General features: G+C 39.5%; 2 protein-coding genes across 5 annotated transcripts in view; both read right to left on the bottom strand.

Annotated features, from left to right (window-relative positions):
* The window catches only part of ppp1r37 (protein phosphatase 1, regulatory subunit 37), a 42,568-nt gene extending 36,776 nt beyond the window's left edge, over nt 1–5,792 (bottom strand). The window contains exon 1 of one of the 2 annotated variants that reach the window (XM_086036246.1): nt 4,192–5,792. In XM_086036246.1, coding sequence (XP_085892372.1) covers nt 4,192–4,906 — 715 coding nt within the window. In that variant the 5' untranslated portion in view covers nt 4,907–5,792. The remainder of the gene's footprint in view (nt 1–4,191) is intronic. The other variant, XM_086036245.1, reaches the window with a different exon arrangement.
* Nucleotides 5,793–10,358: 4,566 nt separating this feature from the next.
* h2af1al (H2A histone family member 1a like) lies at nt 10,359–12,157 on the bottom strand. Of its 3 annotated transcripts, none has more exons than XM_086036407.1 (2): nt 12,062–12,157; nt 10,359–10,833 (listed from the first exon to the last, which is right to left on the bottom strand). In XM_086036407.1, exon 2 carries the CDS (start codon nt 10,819–10,821, stop codon nt 10,405–10,407), a length of 417 nt encoding a protein of 138 aa, XP_085892533.1. In that variant the 5' UTR covers nt 10,822–10,833; nt 12,062–12,157; the 3' UTR covers nt 10,359–10,404. The 3 variants fall into 3 exon arrangements, with proteins under 3 accessions (XP_085892533.1, XP_085892534.1, XP_085892536.1); XM_086036408.1 differs by having other exon boundaries at nt 11,956–12,104; XM_086036410.1 differs by lacking the exon at nt 12,062–12,157 and adding an exon at nt 11,825–11,972.
* Between the last annotated feature and the right edge of the window lie 4,945 nt (nt 12,158–17,102).

Genomic DNA, 17,102 nt, shown 5'->3' with positions numbered 1-17,102 from the left:
TGTAAACAGAAGCATTGTGGGTAGAAGTGTCATGGTGTTAGCATTAGCAACACAGTCCAAAGTCCGGACACATTCACAAAATTACTTGAAATGATGTAAATCTAAAATTCATAGCAGCACGGCGGTGATAAACGAGCATCTAAAAAGGAAGCACGTTGTGGCTGGTGCCCGATTTCATTTCTCACATCGGTACAGTCATTCCAGGAAGCTAGCTGGAGTTAGCACACAGACCGTGTGCCGGTTTCTGATGGAACTTCGCACACATGTCCTGTTATGTTACGTTAACATATTGTAGCGTCTACAAGCGATTATGGAGGACTTGGGCAGCAAAATGACGTTTATTAAAAACCAGAACACGGTTGTATGCCCGCGGGCCTGCGGTTGACTTCAAACAGCAAGAGAGCGTGTCTTGTTGACCGTGAGTCACTGATAACACGTACCGAGTGTTGCGCTTAGGAACCCGGAAATCACACTACTCTAAGTTAACACAACATGACCTATTTTCCACAAACCTTAATGACAACACCTAACAATAAAATGTATAACATACATACGTCATTAGAATATACTAATGACGTTTACATGACGCTCGTTTGGACGTGCAAAAGACACACCACCCTTGTGAATCCAAATGAAATTCCATTAGGCCATTATATTCCGATTGGGGTGTTTATATCGAGCATTTTCATTATGATTGGCCATTTGGATCCTTTCTAATCGGAATACATGGCTCCATGTAAACCCGGCTACTGATAGCCTGACACAGTTGCATTCCAACTGATCACTTTTTAACAAACCAGGCTTCCTCAAGTGTGTTGTTTTAGCCGGCAAATCTGGTAATGCCTTAACACGTACTACTCTGGTCTTAACATTCTGCTTGACTGAACTGCTGAAGTGATAAACACACCTCACTGGGGTAAATAGCTGTGAGCCAGGCATACAGGCAACAAACACAGTTAAGGCTGTGCCATGTCCGGCATCAACTTCCTGGACCAGTGTTAATACAACATACAAGAATAAATCAAACAGCAGAGGGATCTGCCCACAATACATTAACCATGCTTATCTCTTTTACCATCTTATCTTTCAAGTTCTGTCCAACCAATCGATAAGTTCATTTCACCATGCCTTACTTGTATTCGATGTCATTAGACTCAGGAGTCAGGATGACTAATGTAATGCTCAAGAAAAAAAAAAAGCGGGTTCTTTACTGTATTTGTCTTTTGATGCACACGAGTGTACTTGGGCAGCTTTGGAAGAAAAGACAAACCGTTTTGTCACACAGTTGTTTAGATTTTAATGAAAGACTTAAACTGGTGTTTGTAAAAGGGGTGAGGACTAGGCAAGCGGGTGTACAGTATTTGTGTTTCCATAGCTTATTCCATAGCGAGGACACACTGCAGCCACCGAGGCACATATGATAAACGATCATTAAGCAAACAAAATGCATCAGGGTGACTTTTCGCATGGGCATAAATGGTGGGTTGAACTGAACTTTGGGCGAGAAGTGCAGCTGAGGTCTGTACAAAGCTCCATTTAAGATAGTCCCCAATTCTTATATTTATATGGCAGGAATTCAGGTCTCAAGATTGTTGCGTTTAGGTTTACAGCAGGGGTCGGCAACATTTCAAACTCAAAGAGCCATTTCGACCCAGTTTCCATGAAAAATAAAGCCCTGGGAGCCACAAACACTTATTGACATAAACCTACAAAAAACATCAGCTTGTTTGAGTTCCCAGGCACCGCTTCGTTCAAGTTGTATAATACCTTATTGCACACTCACGTCCACATATTACTACCTACAAAATACATTAAATCAGAATTTTGACGCTTGAATTGATTAAAAGAGTATAAAAACCAAGCCAGCGTCATCGGAAGTACTTCAAAGTCTGCGCTCATCGTGAAACCTTTGAAACATCACACCAACAAACACACCTGCCCAATACAAAGCAATACAATTCAACTTCATTTTGGCTACAACGCCTTCACAAAACGCCTTCATTCAGGTTTAAAGCCATGGCTGACGCAGCAAATAAAACAATGATCCAACAAACCGCGTCTAAAGTGCATATTAAAATGAAACAGAGACTTACCTCACGACAAACGTGAGGGGAGTCTTTTTACAACGAAGCATCGCATCGATCCATATTAAACAAGCCAACGTAATCCAGCGAACCTTAAAAAAGACTACATTTAGCAGACGGAGAACTCGTCGTTGTGTTGCACACACCTGCGGCCGTGAAATCGTGCTTTATTTAACTAGTTGCTATTTTCACCGCTTTGAATTGGGGCGGACCATTATAATCGATTTGTGATTCAAAAAATAATAGATAAAAAATTTGACCATATTTGGACGTCCGAGATTTTCGGCCGACATTGACTATATAATTCTATTTTCATATAAACTCGGGCCTGTGTGAAAGCCATATGTCTAAGCTCTCAAATTTTGGGGGGCAATTATGTTTCTATCTGCAACAGGGGCTAAGATATTAATTATATGTAGGTGGCGAAAATGTCAGGTTTTCAAGGGTGACTCCAAAGACGACCGTAGGTTTTAGAGAGATGTCTCCTTTAATGGGTTGAACAAACGAACATACAAATAAAATACTTTGTTCAGATATTGTGCAGTTTTCGTGTCGCTGGCAGCAGGCGTGTCAAAAGGCTGTGCTGTCAAACGTGTCTGAGGAAGGCGAATACTGATCACCGAAAGGACTGAAGAAAGAAGTTAAAAACTTTGACTTACTAAGAAGACATGATACACGTTTTTGAGACAAATAACATACCGTAGCGAATTGGGTTATCTGTATTGTTGTGACATTTGTGTTTTTCTGTGTTCTGTTGTTTCCGAGGTTCCTGAATGCATCACGTGACTCGGTGGATGGGAGGGATGTGCGAGTGAGGAATAAGCAGACGGCAAAAGGGACGAAGAGATTTGGGTGTACTTAGGACGAAACTCTGGTTGCACCATAGTTGGAATAATTAAAAAGGCAGCAGTGTGGGAATACTAAAAAGGGAGATAACTAAGCTACAGTACGTCTGACATCGTGTCTTTGGAAGACGTTAGAAATCCACTTAAATCGGACAATTATAATCATTTTCCCATGCCCCGCAGAGCTGCAACATAAGGATGAAAGAGCCGAATGCGGCTCCGGAGGCGCGGGTTGCCGACCCCTGGTTTACAGTATGAAGGAATTGTGATACTAATTCATTAAAATCACACCTTGTGTATATATATTATAACGTCTTTGTCGGTTTGATGCATTAGTAACGGTATGAAAATCTATTTATTTAGATTTTTTTTTTTTTTTTTACTTTTTTCTCAGGGTGTTAAGTTGTTTTTTCCACTTTGGGAGATTTTTCATAAAGTTTCAACTTTTTTTGGGTCACTTTCTGACTTGATTCTTATAAGATTGTGATTTGTTATTTGCATATTCCAACTTTTTTCACGTTTGAGTTTGATTTACTTTTTGTAACATGAAATTGTATTCTTGTAATACAAGACTTTACTGTTGTCAGTAGTAACAATACAATGTTTTTCCTGTAAAATACAGACTTTTTTTGTAAAACAGATCGTTTTGCTGCAAGTTGGATGGTTTCGTAACATTGTTAATACTAGACTTTTTCTTGTAACAATGAGACTTTACAGTTGCAACACCTTTTTTTCTCAAATCATTACTGTTTTCCTTGTGACATTTTGAAGTTATCATTCTAATATTACTATTTTCTTCCTCTCTGAACATTGTATTTTTTTTTCTTTTTTGACCAAATTTTTGTAATGTTATGATTTTTGTCTCTTCTTCTAACAGGTAAGCTGGAGCATTTTTTCATAATATAACTTTTCCTCCCCTCTGGACATCATGATTTCTTTCCCCTTAACTTTATTTCTCATAACATTTTGACTTTTTCAGGTAGCATTGTGACATTTTTCCCTCATTATTTTGCTCTTGTTTTTCTTTTCAGTGTGACCCTAACACTTCTGAGAACAAGGATTACTAATGAGTCACAGTGGAGTATGTTGAGATTCAATTCATTTCACATGAGACTGATAAATACAGTTGTGGGCCAAAAATGCTGGTGCACTCAGAGGCATGTTCATGCAAGCACACTGAACAGGTTAAATAGATGATAATCAGCTTCACACATAAGTACAAAGACACACAAGCACACACACGCACACACTGAGTGTATTACCATGTCTCCAGGGGTCCTTTGGTTCCACTGCTCCAGAAACAATGTCGTCATCTGAAGGAAATGTCACCCTCTTGCCACTCAGTTTGTGTTTATCATCCTCTTCCTCCACTGCAGGGTACAGCACAGCGTGGTCCCGGCCAGACGGCTCACCTGTTTGGTGTGCGTCCGACTGGCTTTCTGACTCGCTGCCTGCCAGAACAACTAGATTCGAGGGCTCTAAAACGCCATCTGACAGCAACGTGACAGTTGTCGCCTCGGCCTCCAGCACTCCGCTCTCGTCCAAGCTCAGGTCCACACCCATGTCCATCTCCCCAACATCGTCTTCTTCTGCTGGGTCGATTAACTTTACGGATTCGGCATCCTTAGGGTCCTTCATTTTATACACAGCACCGTTGTCCTTGTGATCCCCATCATTTGGAAAGAATGAGTCAGTAGTGTTCGGTGACCCTGTCTGGCCACTGCTCTGTCTATTCCCATTAACTTCATTGATTTCCAGTGTGTCCTTCACCTGGCTGTTGTCCCCCTCGGCCACCTGAAAGTTGTCAGTGAGCTGAGGCATGGGTTCAACAGGGACCACAGTTTGCCTATCGGTGTCAGTGATCAGCTCAGATATGCAGACCCCGTCTGTGACGAAAGTAGTGTTATGATGACCATCGTCCATGCTCGTTTTGGTCTTGACATTGCACAAATCGAGACGCTGCTCTCCGATATTCATGTTTTCATGTCCAGTAAAACTCAAAAGTATTTATCTTACCACACGACCTGGATAGACAAATTGACAGAGATGAACTGCTGCAAAATTCTTAAGTGGGCACTTTTGATGACCGATTTTTGAATTAGAGGGCTAGTGAAGAGGTAATCAATAACACAACGTAAGATGCCTGTGTGACATGTGCAGTTGCAATAGGTGTTAAGAGGCAACTTTCTACCACCAAATGGGAATGGATAGACGTTGACAGCAGTAATAGAGGACCACCAGCCAGCATGTCAGTCAGGGTACCTCCATAACACTGGTAAAGCGAGCTTTTTCTTTTCTTTTTTTACAGTAACGAGCTTATTCATTTGGAACTAGGCGAGCTGACCTGTCGTTAGCTAGCGAGCTACAGTCGATGTCCCGCAATGACACCTAGGCCCACGTATCCTCGCATACCTGCCGCGTCACGTAGCACCTCGAAGTACATTATTTAGGACGTATGGAAAGTAATAGTTGTGGAAGTCTCACTTCGGGTTTCGCACCGAAACACTCGGCTCACATCCCAGCCCCTCGTACAGCACTGGCGGCTGGAAAAGAAACAGGCGTCACACCGACACACACCAAATCCTCCTCAGCATGTCTCCAAGCGGCTAACGTCCGTCCAGACCAGACACCTGCTCTCGGTACGGACTAGCGTTCGTTTTTTTGAGGAAGGTATGTATCCAGTAGGCGGACAAAGGGGCGGAAAGTACAGTAAGTTGGACGTGTTTTTGTCTAACGCGACCATTCGCAGGCAGGCGGCAGGCTAGCTCGTGAAAGTCCAACAACCGTTTGTTGTTCACACGTCTGACGTCAGCGCGTCGTACCACCCGGGCTGCGTTCAATAGCCGCACTGTTGCCAAGTGTTGCAAAAATATTCAACAATGTCCCCAGGAGCAGGCAGACTCAGGTGGCAGAAGTACTCGTGCTCAGTGCTTATGTAAAAGGTTTTTTTTTGTTTCAACTGTCAATTGCAGTATACGGCTCAATACACTGCAAGTTCATAAGGTCACTTCTGAGATATTTCATTGAGCTTCATACATTGAGTTCAATGAACTATATGTTATGCTGTTAAAACAAAAGATCAAGCTCCCACAGTTTAAAATAAAAAACATTTTTTGGGTCATTTCAGTATGAACTGAATAAAGAGTCGTGGGGGAAAAATCAGCCCTCTCTGGCTCCATCTTGTGCCTCAAGGGTTGTAGGATTTTTCATTATAGAGCACTAGGGAGAGTGGGGTAATTTGTGCCAAGGGGCAAGTAGTGCCACTTTTATTTAGACAACCATAGAAGAAGTTGGTCATGTGACCACGTACTTTTGAAAAGGCGTCAATTTCGTTCATCCTTTATGATGGGTTTATGATTGTTGTTTTTGAACACTTTGAAAACAGTTCACACATGTTTTAGTGGTTTAGTAAACCATCATGAGTCGATACAGTTAGCATATTGCTAGCTCAAAACAGCTGGGGGATGTTTTTCTTTCAAAGTGGTGGGTTTGGGGTAATTTGTGCCAAAGGACCTGGGTCAAGTTGTGCCAATGGCATAACTTCCCACAACTTATGATTATTTATTGTATTTTATTGTTATTGTACATTGTATTCTTACATTTGATCACTAAAACAATGTGCCATTCTTAATTCTAGACCAAAATCCATCATACCACGCAGATACAAAAGGAACACAGGTTTCAACTCCTCTTGAAGAGTTGGCACGAGCAGTGAAAGTCTGAAAGAGGTGCAACAGGGGAAGACTGTACATCAGATTAGAAAGGAGATGAATATCTGCAGTTATGACCATATAAAGATATATGGAAAAAAATAGGCTTGGTGGTACAACTAGAAGGGACCACAAGTTCACATTCTCCTGCAGCACTGACAAGTGGAATTTCCAGTAGTAGGCCGCAGCTGTGAAGATATTCAGATAAAAATGCAATTAGGATTTTTGGAATATTCATTTTGTTCTGACCATGTGTTCATGCAGCGCTAAGCCTTGTTAAAGCAAATTGGCCTTTGATGATGTTAAAACTTTAAATAAACATTTAACAAGTACTTTTGTATTGAATTTGTCTTGCTTATATATAGCATTATCGTTTGTGAGAATACAATTCTGTTTTTTACTTCATTTATCAACGGCACAATTTACCCCAGTGATTTCTGTCTAATGGCACAATTTACCCTGCACTAGGGGCAAGTTGTGCCACAAACCACTATTTTTTCCTAAAGCTATATTTCTCAGTTTATTTAGGATCCAAAGTGATTACTTCCAGGGATGCACAACATCCCAAACTACATGTACATATTTTAGTTGGTGGCATTCCTGTGATCCCCTTGTGCAAAAGGCACTTTAAGTAAAAATTGGCACTACTTACCCCAGTCTCCTCTACTGTAAATCAATGTTTCTCAACCTTTATTGAGCCAAGGCACATACTTCACATCGTAAAAAATATCTCACGGCACACCACTTACCAAACGATTCACAAAAAGTTGCTATACAGGGTCATTATGTACCTTCTGCTATCTAGTGGAAGAACATTTTGTATTGCCTGTTACTATATGTGGTTGGCATAAACAAAGCAGTTTTTTAAATTAGAAAATATATATTTTTTTGTCAAAATAATTGATATTGGATAATTTCCCACAGCACACCTCTCTCACGGCACACTAGTGTGCCACAGCACACTTGGTTGTAGTTAGTTTTTATTTTGTTTTGACTTTTGTTTTGTAAATTCAGTTAGGCTTAATGACTTTTTAGAGCAACTTTGTTGGTATTTTAGAATATCTAAATGCTTTGTTTTAGTTCCGTTTATTAGTTTTAGTTTTTTTAAATATATGGAGAATCGAGTAGTTGTCGAGCGCAAGAAAAAAAAGGTCACCAAATATTGTATAATAAGCTACAGTTCTCAAACAACTTACCTTGGTCCTTTGTTCTTTTGTTGCTACAAAGCTACAGGAATACCAAAATAAATACATTTAGAATCAACCCTGAATGCTGATTGATGTATTGACAAAAACAAGTGAGACATTTTTGCTATAATTGTGATGCTTTATATACGCAAGATGTAGTTTGTTAGTTTTCGTTTTTTTCTGAAAGAATTTTTGTTTTAATTTGATTTAGTTAGCAATTTTAAATTTTAGTTTGAGTTTTTTTTGTTAGTTTTCTTTCATTGACTATTAGAACCGTGTGTGCCTCTAATTTGATTTTCAAGAAACCACCGTGCCCGAGGAAGAACACCATTCTCAGCCTTGCACAGACCTGTTACCTTGGACTTCATGGAAAATTTTCTGAAACTATGGCAGAATATTCAGCTTTGCAAAATAACATTTAAAAAAGCCTCGGTTTCAGCCTCTGTTAAAGGATAAACAACATACTTGCAATGTCACTGAAAACATCAGAAAGGACAAAATGGAATATGCAAGAACATGACACGTTTTGTCAAATAATTTGTGGACAATACAACCATGAAAAAAACCCCATTTAAACCACTTATCACACACTGACGTTAAAAGAGCAATGATTGGGACATGCCAAAATAATGACCATCCAATGTAAATGTGCAAATGTTTGGCCATTATAAAAAGACCTCAGAGTTACATATTTTCTAACCCTATATACATTATGAAATAAGATAAGAACAGCAACACGACAAGCGGCCATGTTGCTACTTTAGCAGAAAGTGTTGCAAATACAGCATAAGAGGGATGATATACATAAGTATTTGAGTACTACAGACAAAGTGTATCAATTGCAAAGGTTTATTGGCTGGACACTGAAAGAGAGTGTGTGTGATTTTAACCTTAGTGTAGAGTTCAAGATTTTTCAGAATCTGCTGGTCCGGTAACATAGCGCTTACTGCTTAATAGCTTTTAAATAAACAGTGAGTTTGTTGGTATACTGGGATGAGATCCCGATTTCATTACGTACAGTGCAGTATACTTTTTGTGATCATTTAGGTTTGATGAGGGGGGAAAAAGTCACATCATACTTTCCAACCAAGAGCTAGTTGCATTGGCTTGACTTTTATGCTTTCAAAACATGTTTTTCAACAGAATAGCAAAACATGATAGCTGAACAAAAATACTTTCAGATTAGACTGATATTTAATACCAGATAAATTGTTAGGATGAGAACTTGGGTAATCAACATTGTACACACCCACACCCTTTATAACAAAGAGTAATAAGCAGCGACTCTACAGTTGTTTTGAGTAACAGTACAGGTATTGACTTGACTTGATTGATTGATTTGACTTTAATCCCACTTGAAACATGAAGCATAAAGTGGACATTTATGGTCATAGTAGTAATTCAGCCGTGGCTCGATCGGCTCATTTTTTACGCACGCTTATGACGTGACATCTTCAGTGACGTCTCCAGGAAATGAGATCGAAAAAGCCTCGCCTAATAATTTCCGCCAAATACTGTATTTCTACCTTTGATCGAATCGCTCCGCGGTCGAAATGCTGCACCGCATTTACTTCTGTAAACACGTCGTGATGTCGACTGTCTCTTCTTCTGTGTATGCGGGTCACTTTAGGGCAGGGGTCTTCAATCCTGTTCCCCGAGGGCCAGTGTCCTACCTGTTTTCCATCTGTCCCTGCTGCAACACACACCTGACTCAAATGATCAGGATCGTTATCCGGCTTCTGCAGACCTTTGGTGAATATCTGTAGCAGGGAGAAATGGAAAACAGGCAGGACACCGGCCCTCGAGGAACAGGATTGAAGACTCCTGCTTTAGGGGCACAATTATGTTCACAAGAAAAGACAGAGGTCGCATTTATAATGCAATATGAACACTTAAAAAAATATATATTTTCCTTAATATGGCAGCTTACAGTCCTGCATAAAGATGAATGACATCCTACAGCCCTGATTTGCAGACGCATGTGTGCAAAAGGTTCATGAGCAGAAGTCACATTAACCAGGTCAAATAAACATTCAGGCAGTTATTTTACTAATGTTTTCATTCAGTGAAAGTGTTTTTTTTCCACCATTTATAAATTCAACCATTTGCTATATGGACACATTCAGCATTTTAACTAATTTAAAAGACCTTCAACCGTGCTTTTTTTGTAAGAATTCAAAATTTTATTTTCTGAAACATGACTGCATGATTAGCAACACTATTTTACAAGTTTAAAGATACATACACACCATTTTACATGGCTCTGCTCCCCCCCCGTGGAAACCGGGTCAAAATGGCTCTGAGTGTAAAAGGTTGCCAACACCTGATCTAATCGTTCCACTCTAAAATAGATGCATATCAAATAGTCTTTTGTTCAACCACCAGGTGGGAGTACAGACCTCAGTTTTAGCAGACAGTGTCTGCATGATGTAGTTTTCAGTCCATCTCCAACAGCCTTGTGTATAGTACATTGAGGCCATTTTGTATGGCCTTGACATGGGTTGAGAAACTCAGCACTCTACAAAGTGTTATTTCCAAAAAACATTTATTGTATTAAAATGAACCATATAAATCTCAATTAAAAGTCTTGTGACTGAACATCTTTACCAGTGCCCTCCTCTCTGGTGGCCTTTGTCTTTTTTGGAAGAAGCACAGCTTGGATGTTGGGGATCACACCGCCCTCCGTAATAGTGACACCGTCAAGCAGCCTGCTGAGCTCCTCGTCATTCTTCACGGCCAGCAAGATATAGCGAGGGGCGATGCGGTGCTTCTTGTTGTCACGGCATGCGTTGCCCGCCAGCTCAAGAACCTCAGCGCAGAGGTACTCCAAGATGGCGGCGAGGTAGATGGCAGCACCGTTGCCCACGCGTTGAGCATAGTTGCCCTTCTTCAGCAACCTGTGGATGCGGCCAACTGGGAAGGTGAGACCGGCCCGCACAGATCTGGAAACCGTAGATTTGGACTTTGGGGCAGCTTTCTTTCCACGGCCAGACATCTTCAGGCGTTCCTGTGCATAGTGACAAAAAAATAAATAAAAATTTTAAAAAGTCAGTAAAATCAGGGGGGCCTGAAAACCCATCCACTACTCGCAAAAGTTAACATTTGGATTTTGGGTGAACTTTAAAACTGCTTAACAGGTCAACGTCTCAGTACTTTCCTCACCAAGTGATCCATGAATCAAATACCGGTACATTTCCAACTGATAAAAACAGTCAGCTTCATATTTTGACACAAGCCCAAGACCACACCTAACAGCTGAACATGAAGTACATCATTACACATTTTCAGACAGGATTTTCTCTTCCAGAACGAAGTGTCAACTGAGCTTAGGGTGTCAGCAGTTTGCAACAGACTGGAAGAGTCACAGAAAGGCATAGCAGTGGACACTACAAAAATCAGCCATCTAAAGTAGACTTTGAATCTCATCAAGCCAAAAAGTCTTTTTGAGATCATACTATGCAAGAGCAGAATTTGTTGTTTTAAGATGTCTTTTTTTTTTACTTAGTTTTTAGATCCTAAAATTAGCTCATTTACATGCAAAATAAGAAATTACTGTCAGTCTTTCAGAGAAGTGGTGTACCAATAAACACTGACTCCCCCCCGACCCCCATTACAAAAACATGCATGATAGGTTAGCTTCAATGTTATTTTACCTAATAGTGCTTGAAATTAGTGTTTCTTATTTCAAGGCATTTCTCTCATCAAAAGCCAAGAATTTTTCTCATTTCAAGAAATCGCCAAGATAATTTTTCTCATTTCAAGAAATCTTAAAGTGTAATTACTTGCTGCACTGGCAGATAATTTAACTTGTTTGTAGTCTGAATCTTCTCAAAACAATTATTGAATTTAGGCAGTTACTTTTTGCAGTGCATACTTTGAAACCAAATGTGTACATTTGGCCGTTCAGCTCCTTGTTAAACAGCACATTTTGCAACAAGTACTGAAACGCTGGACAGTTGCTGCATTCAATAGTTTGGAGATGGTCAAATTAAGCTCACCTGTTACTGTAAGAGCTGCAACTTGGTGAATTATTATTGATTATAGTCATAAAATTACTTAAAATTAATAAAATTACTTATTATTATTAATTGTTTGGAGGAACTAGAACCACTTAACCCACAACACTTACTATAGTGTAGTACCAGCACCCAGTTATTCAGCTAATATTTGGGCCACTGAAATCTCACCAAACAAGAGCCAAAACAATTGTTTCTCAAAGTTACACAGCTACATACCTTGCCAGAAGGTTTAAAACGAGGCAGGTGCTTGAAATTGGGCTTCACCAAGCTGCTTTTATTCCAGAGCAACAGCCACAGGTTGATTGATGACACCTGGTTCACGTTCATTGTTAATCAAGACAACTGCCTCAGAAACAATTTGCATATTTTCTACAAGTCAAACTTTTAATGTAAACAGAACATGTACTATAGCTTCATATGCCAAAAATAAAGTGCAAAAGCATTCGATTTTGGATTTTTATTTGATACAAATCGTGAATTTGGTTTGGCAGTGGGTTGCATTTTGCTAATGTAGTGGTGCAATGTATCGATTTAAGATACAGAATAGATAGATAGATAGATAGATAGATAGATAGATAGATAGATAGATAGATAGATAGATAGATAGATAGATAGATAGATAGATAGATAGATAGATAGATGGATGGATACGTATCTCCAGAGCTGGGCATTGCGCCTATGTCACCAAAAACATGACACGAATCAAGCAACAAATTTACCTGCAGCAAACAAAACAATAATCCTCAATGTCATGTTATAGACGATTATATAGATTGTATAGAAAATCCACTTCCACTTATGCTTAATCCATCTTTTTTTTTCTTTTTATCGAGGCGATCATTTATCGCCTGCAAAATTGGGGTCCGTCATTGGCGGATAGACGGACCGGTCCGTCGGCTAGGCCAGGGGTGGCCAAGTCCGGTCCTCGAGTGCCACAATCCAGCCTGATTTAGGTTTATTCCTACAGCAACACACCTGATTCAAATCATCATGCTCATTATAAGGCTTTTGCAAATCTTGCTGATGAGCTGATCATGGATCTAGGCGGAATGCTCAGCTCTGATAATTTACTGTTATTTTAGTTTTCCCAGTGGTAACCCTATAACTAGGTAACATCATTAAACAAGACCAAAAAAAAAACCAACAACAAAAGATGGCAATCATTTATTTCAAGATGTCCCAAAAGATAAGAAGAGTGTTAAAAGCAGCCATGTGACAGCTTCTGTGGCTCATCCTTGCTTTCTTGCATTCAGTCTGTCCAAGGACGCCCTATTGAGCAAGGTCCTTGCTTAATTTGTCTTCTGGCTACTCTGTGATTGGCCCTTTGCCATCTTTTTAAATTAATACGCGCAGTCCAAATGTCTCTCTGTGTTCTCCCTGTCTCATTGTCGCGCGCGGTGGGCGGAGGGCAAAGGGAGGGCTACCTTCGGAATTGGCAACGGGAGACTCATATTGTTGCATTGCAGCAGGAGGAAGGAATATGCTGAACTTGATTATAAATCTTTCTAGTGAGGTAATAAATCATGACCAGACTGTCACTTTTCTTTCAAATTTGTATTTGTTAATCCATTTCTGTATGTATTAATTGTTATTGTTATTATTATTATTATTATTATTATTATTATTATTATTATTATTATTATTATTATTATTATTATTATTATTATTATGTCATGTCATCTTCCAAACCGCTTATCCTATACAGGGTCGCGGGGAGGTGCTGGAGCCTATCCCAGCCGTCAACGGGCAAAGGCAGACTACACCCCGAACTGGTTGCCAGCCAGTCGCAGGGCACACACAGACACCGTCACTGAGCGGGAATCGATCCCACGCTGCCCGCACACAACTCACGCGAGTGTACCACTACACTATCAGTGACCTACATTATTATTATTATTGTTATTATTATTATCCATCCATCCATTATCCAAAGCGCTTATCCTCATGAGGGTCGCGAAGGTTGTGATGCCATTTTCAGTTGACAGTTGGCAAAATGGCTGCCCCCTGAGATGGATAAAACGGATGGATTTTGCTCCTTAATTCATATTCCACAAACGCAATATTAATCGGAATACCACGTTTAGACTAGTGGGGCTGCAAAAAACACATTATTGTAAGGACATTTTTGAGTTGACTTCCACTTTAAAAATGCTACTTAATAGCTTAACACACATTACACTTAACACCTTAGCATTAAAGGCTGCTAATATTGGTTAAAACTGAAAGTTCCAATATAATATTATATTCAAAGTCAATTTATGTTTACAGTATTAAAGCGGAAGTAAGCACTAATATATTTTTTAAAGAATATGTTCTGTGCAGGCCTACTTGTTGAAACAAGGCATTCTGATAAATATTGTGTTTATGGAATATGAGTTAAGCAACAAAATCCACCCGTTTTTAGCTCTCTAGGGGTGGCCATTTTGTCACTTGTGTTGACTGAAAATGACATCACAACTGCTCAGGGCTCAGGTAACAACCAATCACGGCTCAGCTTCAGAAAACAGGTGAGCCGTGATTGGTCATTATCCGAGCCCTGAGGGTCTATGATGTCATTTTCAGTTGACAAAATGGCCGCCCCCTGAGATGGCTAAAAAGGGGTGGATTTTCTGCTTAACTCATATTTCATATTAATCATATTGTCTTGTTTCAACTAGTGGGGAAAGACAGAACATGTTCTTGAAAAAAAGATGTTAGGGTTGACTTCCTCCTCCTTAAGTAACATTAATAATCTTATGTGGATGACAAGTATTACATGAAATACACAAATAAATACTGATAAATATGATTAATGTTCTAATATGGATAACAATTATAAAATGAAGTAAATGGTAATTAACAAGGCACACACACCACAAGGAAAAGCCCAACGAACAATGAACTGAACCAAAAAAGTTTCATTTCTTTATATTCTGTTTAATTATGACATAACTGTATTTTTTTTTATCAAGTGCATTATTATACAGTGCCATTTTTTCTTATCATAAAGCAAAAAAAAATGTTTTTTTTAATGGGGGGACTGATTTCAATGAGGACAGATGAGATGAAATCTACATTTATATTATACCCAAATTTTTTTTTTTTTCATCCATTAGATTAGGCAGGTGTTTTGCTTGCTCCTCCAAAGCCTCATGCTTTTTTGGGGGAAAAAAAAATTAAAGGAAGACCCAGTGTGTTTATCAGCAACAGTAGCTATGAACACTGAACGTTGACACTGCTGACTGACGAGGTGAGATGACGAGGACAGCGGACGAGATCTGTCGAGCGATCCCATCAAATGGTCCAACTCAAGCCTGAAGGCAAAAGCAGATGCCAAAGTCACAAGAAAAATGTATTATAAGCCAAAAGACATTTGGTATCTCTCTGCATGTCTCACAAGGTGGACACTTAAGACTTCTTTCACCTTCCCTCCCAGGCCAGGAGTAATAAATCTGAAAGTGGCAGCTTTTACGAGGATTGTGTTGCTACTTGTAGTCTTGTCTCGGCTTTATGTATCGCGATGAAATATACTGAAGTACGGAGTAACTGGTGTGTAACTGCAACCTTTGATTCAAATTCAAAATGTAAATTTATATATAAATTTATATATAAAATTTATCAGCTCATGGGTCCTAATAGCTTCCCGTTTATCATTTATCACTCACAAAATGGGCGTCCGTCAAAGGCTGATATAGGTGGACCGGTCCGTCACTTAGGCGCAATACCCAGCTCTGGAGATACGTATCCATCTATCTATCTATCTATCTATCTATCTATCTATCTATCTATCTATCTATCTATCTATCTATCTATCTATCTATCTATCTATCTATCTATCTATCTATCTATCTATCTATCTATCTATCTATGTATGAATGCGTGTGCGTGTGTGCATGCGTGCGTGTGTGTCTATGTCTCGGTCTTTGCAATCTTTTCAGCCATTAACATGTACAGTAGACCCCTGATATTCACAGAGGATGTTGATACGAATAGTGAAAGTACGCGCATAATTGCTAACCAGTGAAATGCAGTGGGGGGAAAAAAGAAAATCTTTTTGTTAAACTCAAACAGTTTTTCACATAAAAAAGCTGATAAACCGCTATTATGTATTTTCCACAAAAAATGGGTGGAAATGGGGAGTGGGGGTGACCCCAAAACAGACAAAAAAAAAACCCCAAAAAATTCAGGAATAGGTGAATGCATGGGTGTCGAACCGCAAGTATTTTAGAAATAAATCTCTTCAGTGACTTACCACTCATCATAATCTCACGACACTGAGGGTGCCCCGTCAGACGGGAAAAAGGTGTGGGTACGTCTGGCCCTTTTTGTAATTTGCACTTAATAAGGAGACGATTAAGGCGTGCATAGCTTTGAGTCATTACAAGTGAGTGATAATTATAATCACACAGAGTGCAGAGACAGAAGCTGTAAAGCTGTAGAGTGTCGCTTTCTTCAGATCAGCTTTTCATTTCAGACATATCCATCAAGCATTAAGTCGACAACACTTACTACATTCTTGGGAGTTATTTTCTTCCCCAGATAAAGTAAAGTAATAAAAATGTCTCTGTTTCCGGAAGTAGTACTTTCCTGTTCTGACTATTTCTGGAAATTGTGGAAGGCGAATGAGACAAGAATAGAAGAAATGTTTGACAGATTTTCCACACCAAGCCTCCTTCCTGGTCACTCTCCCTGCAAATCTTTATCCTCCTCACTGATACCGCAACTAGATATGATGGCCACCATGCGGCGGTACCTCTTTTTCAACATGAGCGTGCACCTTGGGAAATGTAAACGGCACTGATGTGGTGTGGGGTTAGACCCGAAGAAGGACATCATCACATCATTAGAAGGGTGAAGGACAAAGAGATTTTCCATCATTACGCCATCCATCCCACCTGTACACCACTGCCACCCCTCCCTGCCTCCAAACCATCTGTTTTTCTTCCCTTCCTCTTTGCTCCCATTCATGCTTTTAAGCCATTAGCGTGGAACCTCAAAAGTGGAACGTAATCCTCTTGATTGACCTAAGATTTCAAAATGTTTCCAAAAGAAAATAATGCAAAGTGAATGAATGTCCATGTCCATTTTGACTGCTTTATAGTTGAAATATGAAGAAACGTTTACTATTGTAAAAAAAAAAAAAAAAAAAGTAAAATTACTCAGCATTTAAAGATGTTTGTTGGTCAGAAACATGGACAAGATAGACAAATCTTCTAAACAAACACGGGAACATGTGTTGTTGTCCAATGAAGCAATTGCCAAGCTATGTTTGTTTATT

Source organism: Filicampus tigris, chromosome 7 (assembly GCF_054856515.1).
Source record: "Filicampus tigris isolate MCC_2025a chromosome 7, RoL_Ftig_1.0, whole genome shotgun sequence".
NCBI classification, from domain to species: Eukaryota; Metazoa; Chordata; class Actinopteri; order Syngnathiformes; family Syngnathidae; genus Filicampus; species Filicampus tigris.
Note: the sequence above shows the minus strand (reverse complement) of the source record. Positions and strands in the feature narration are given on the sequence as shown.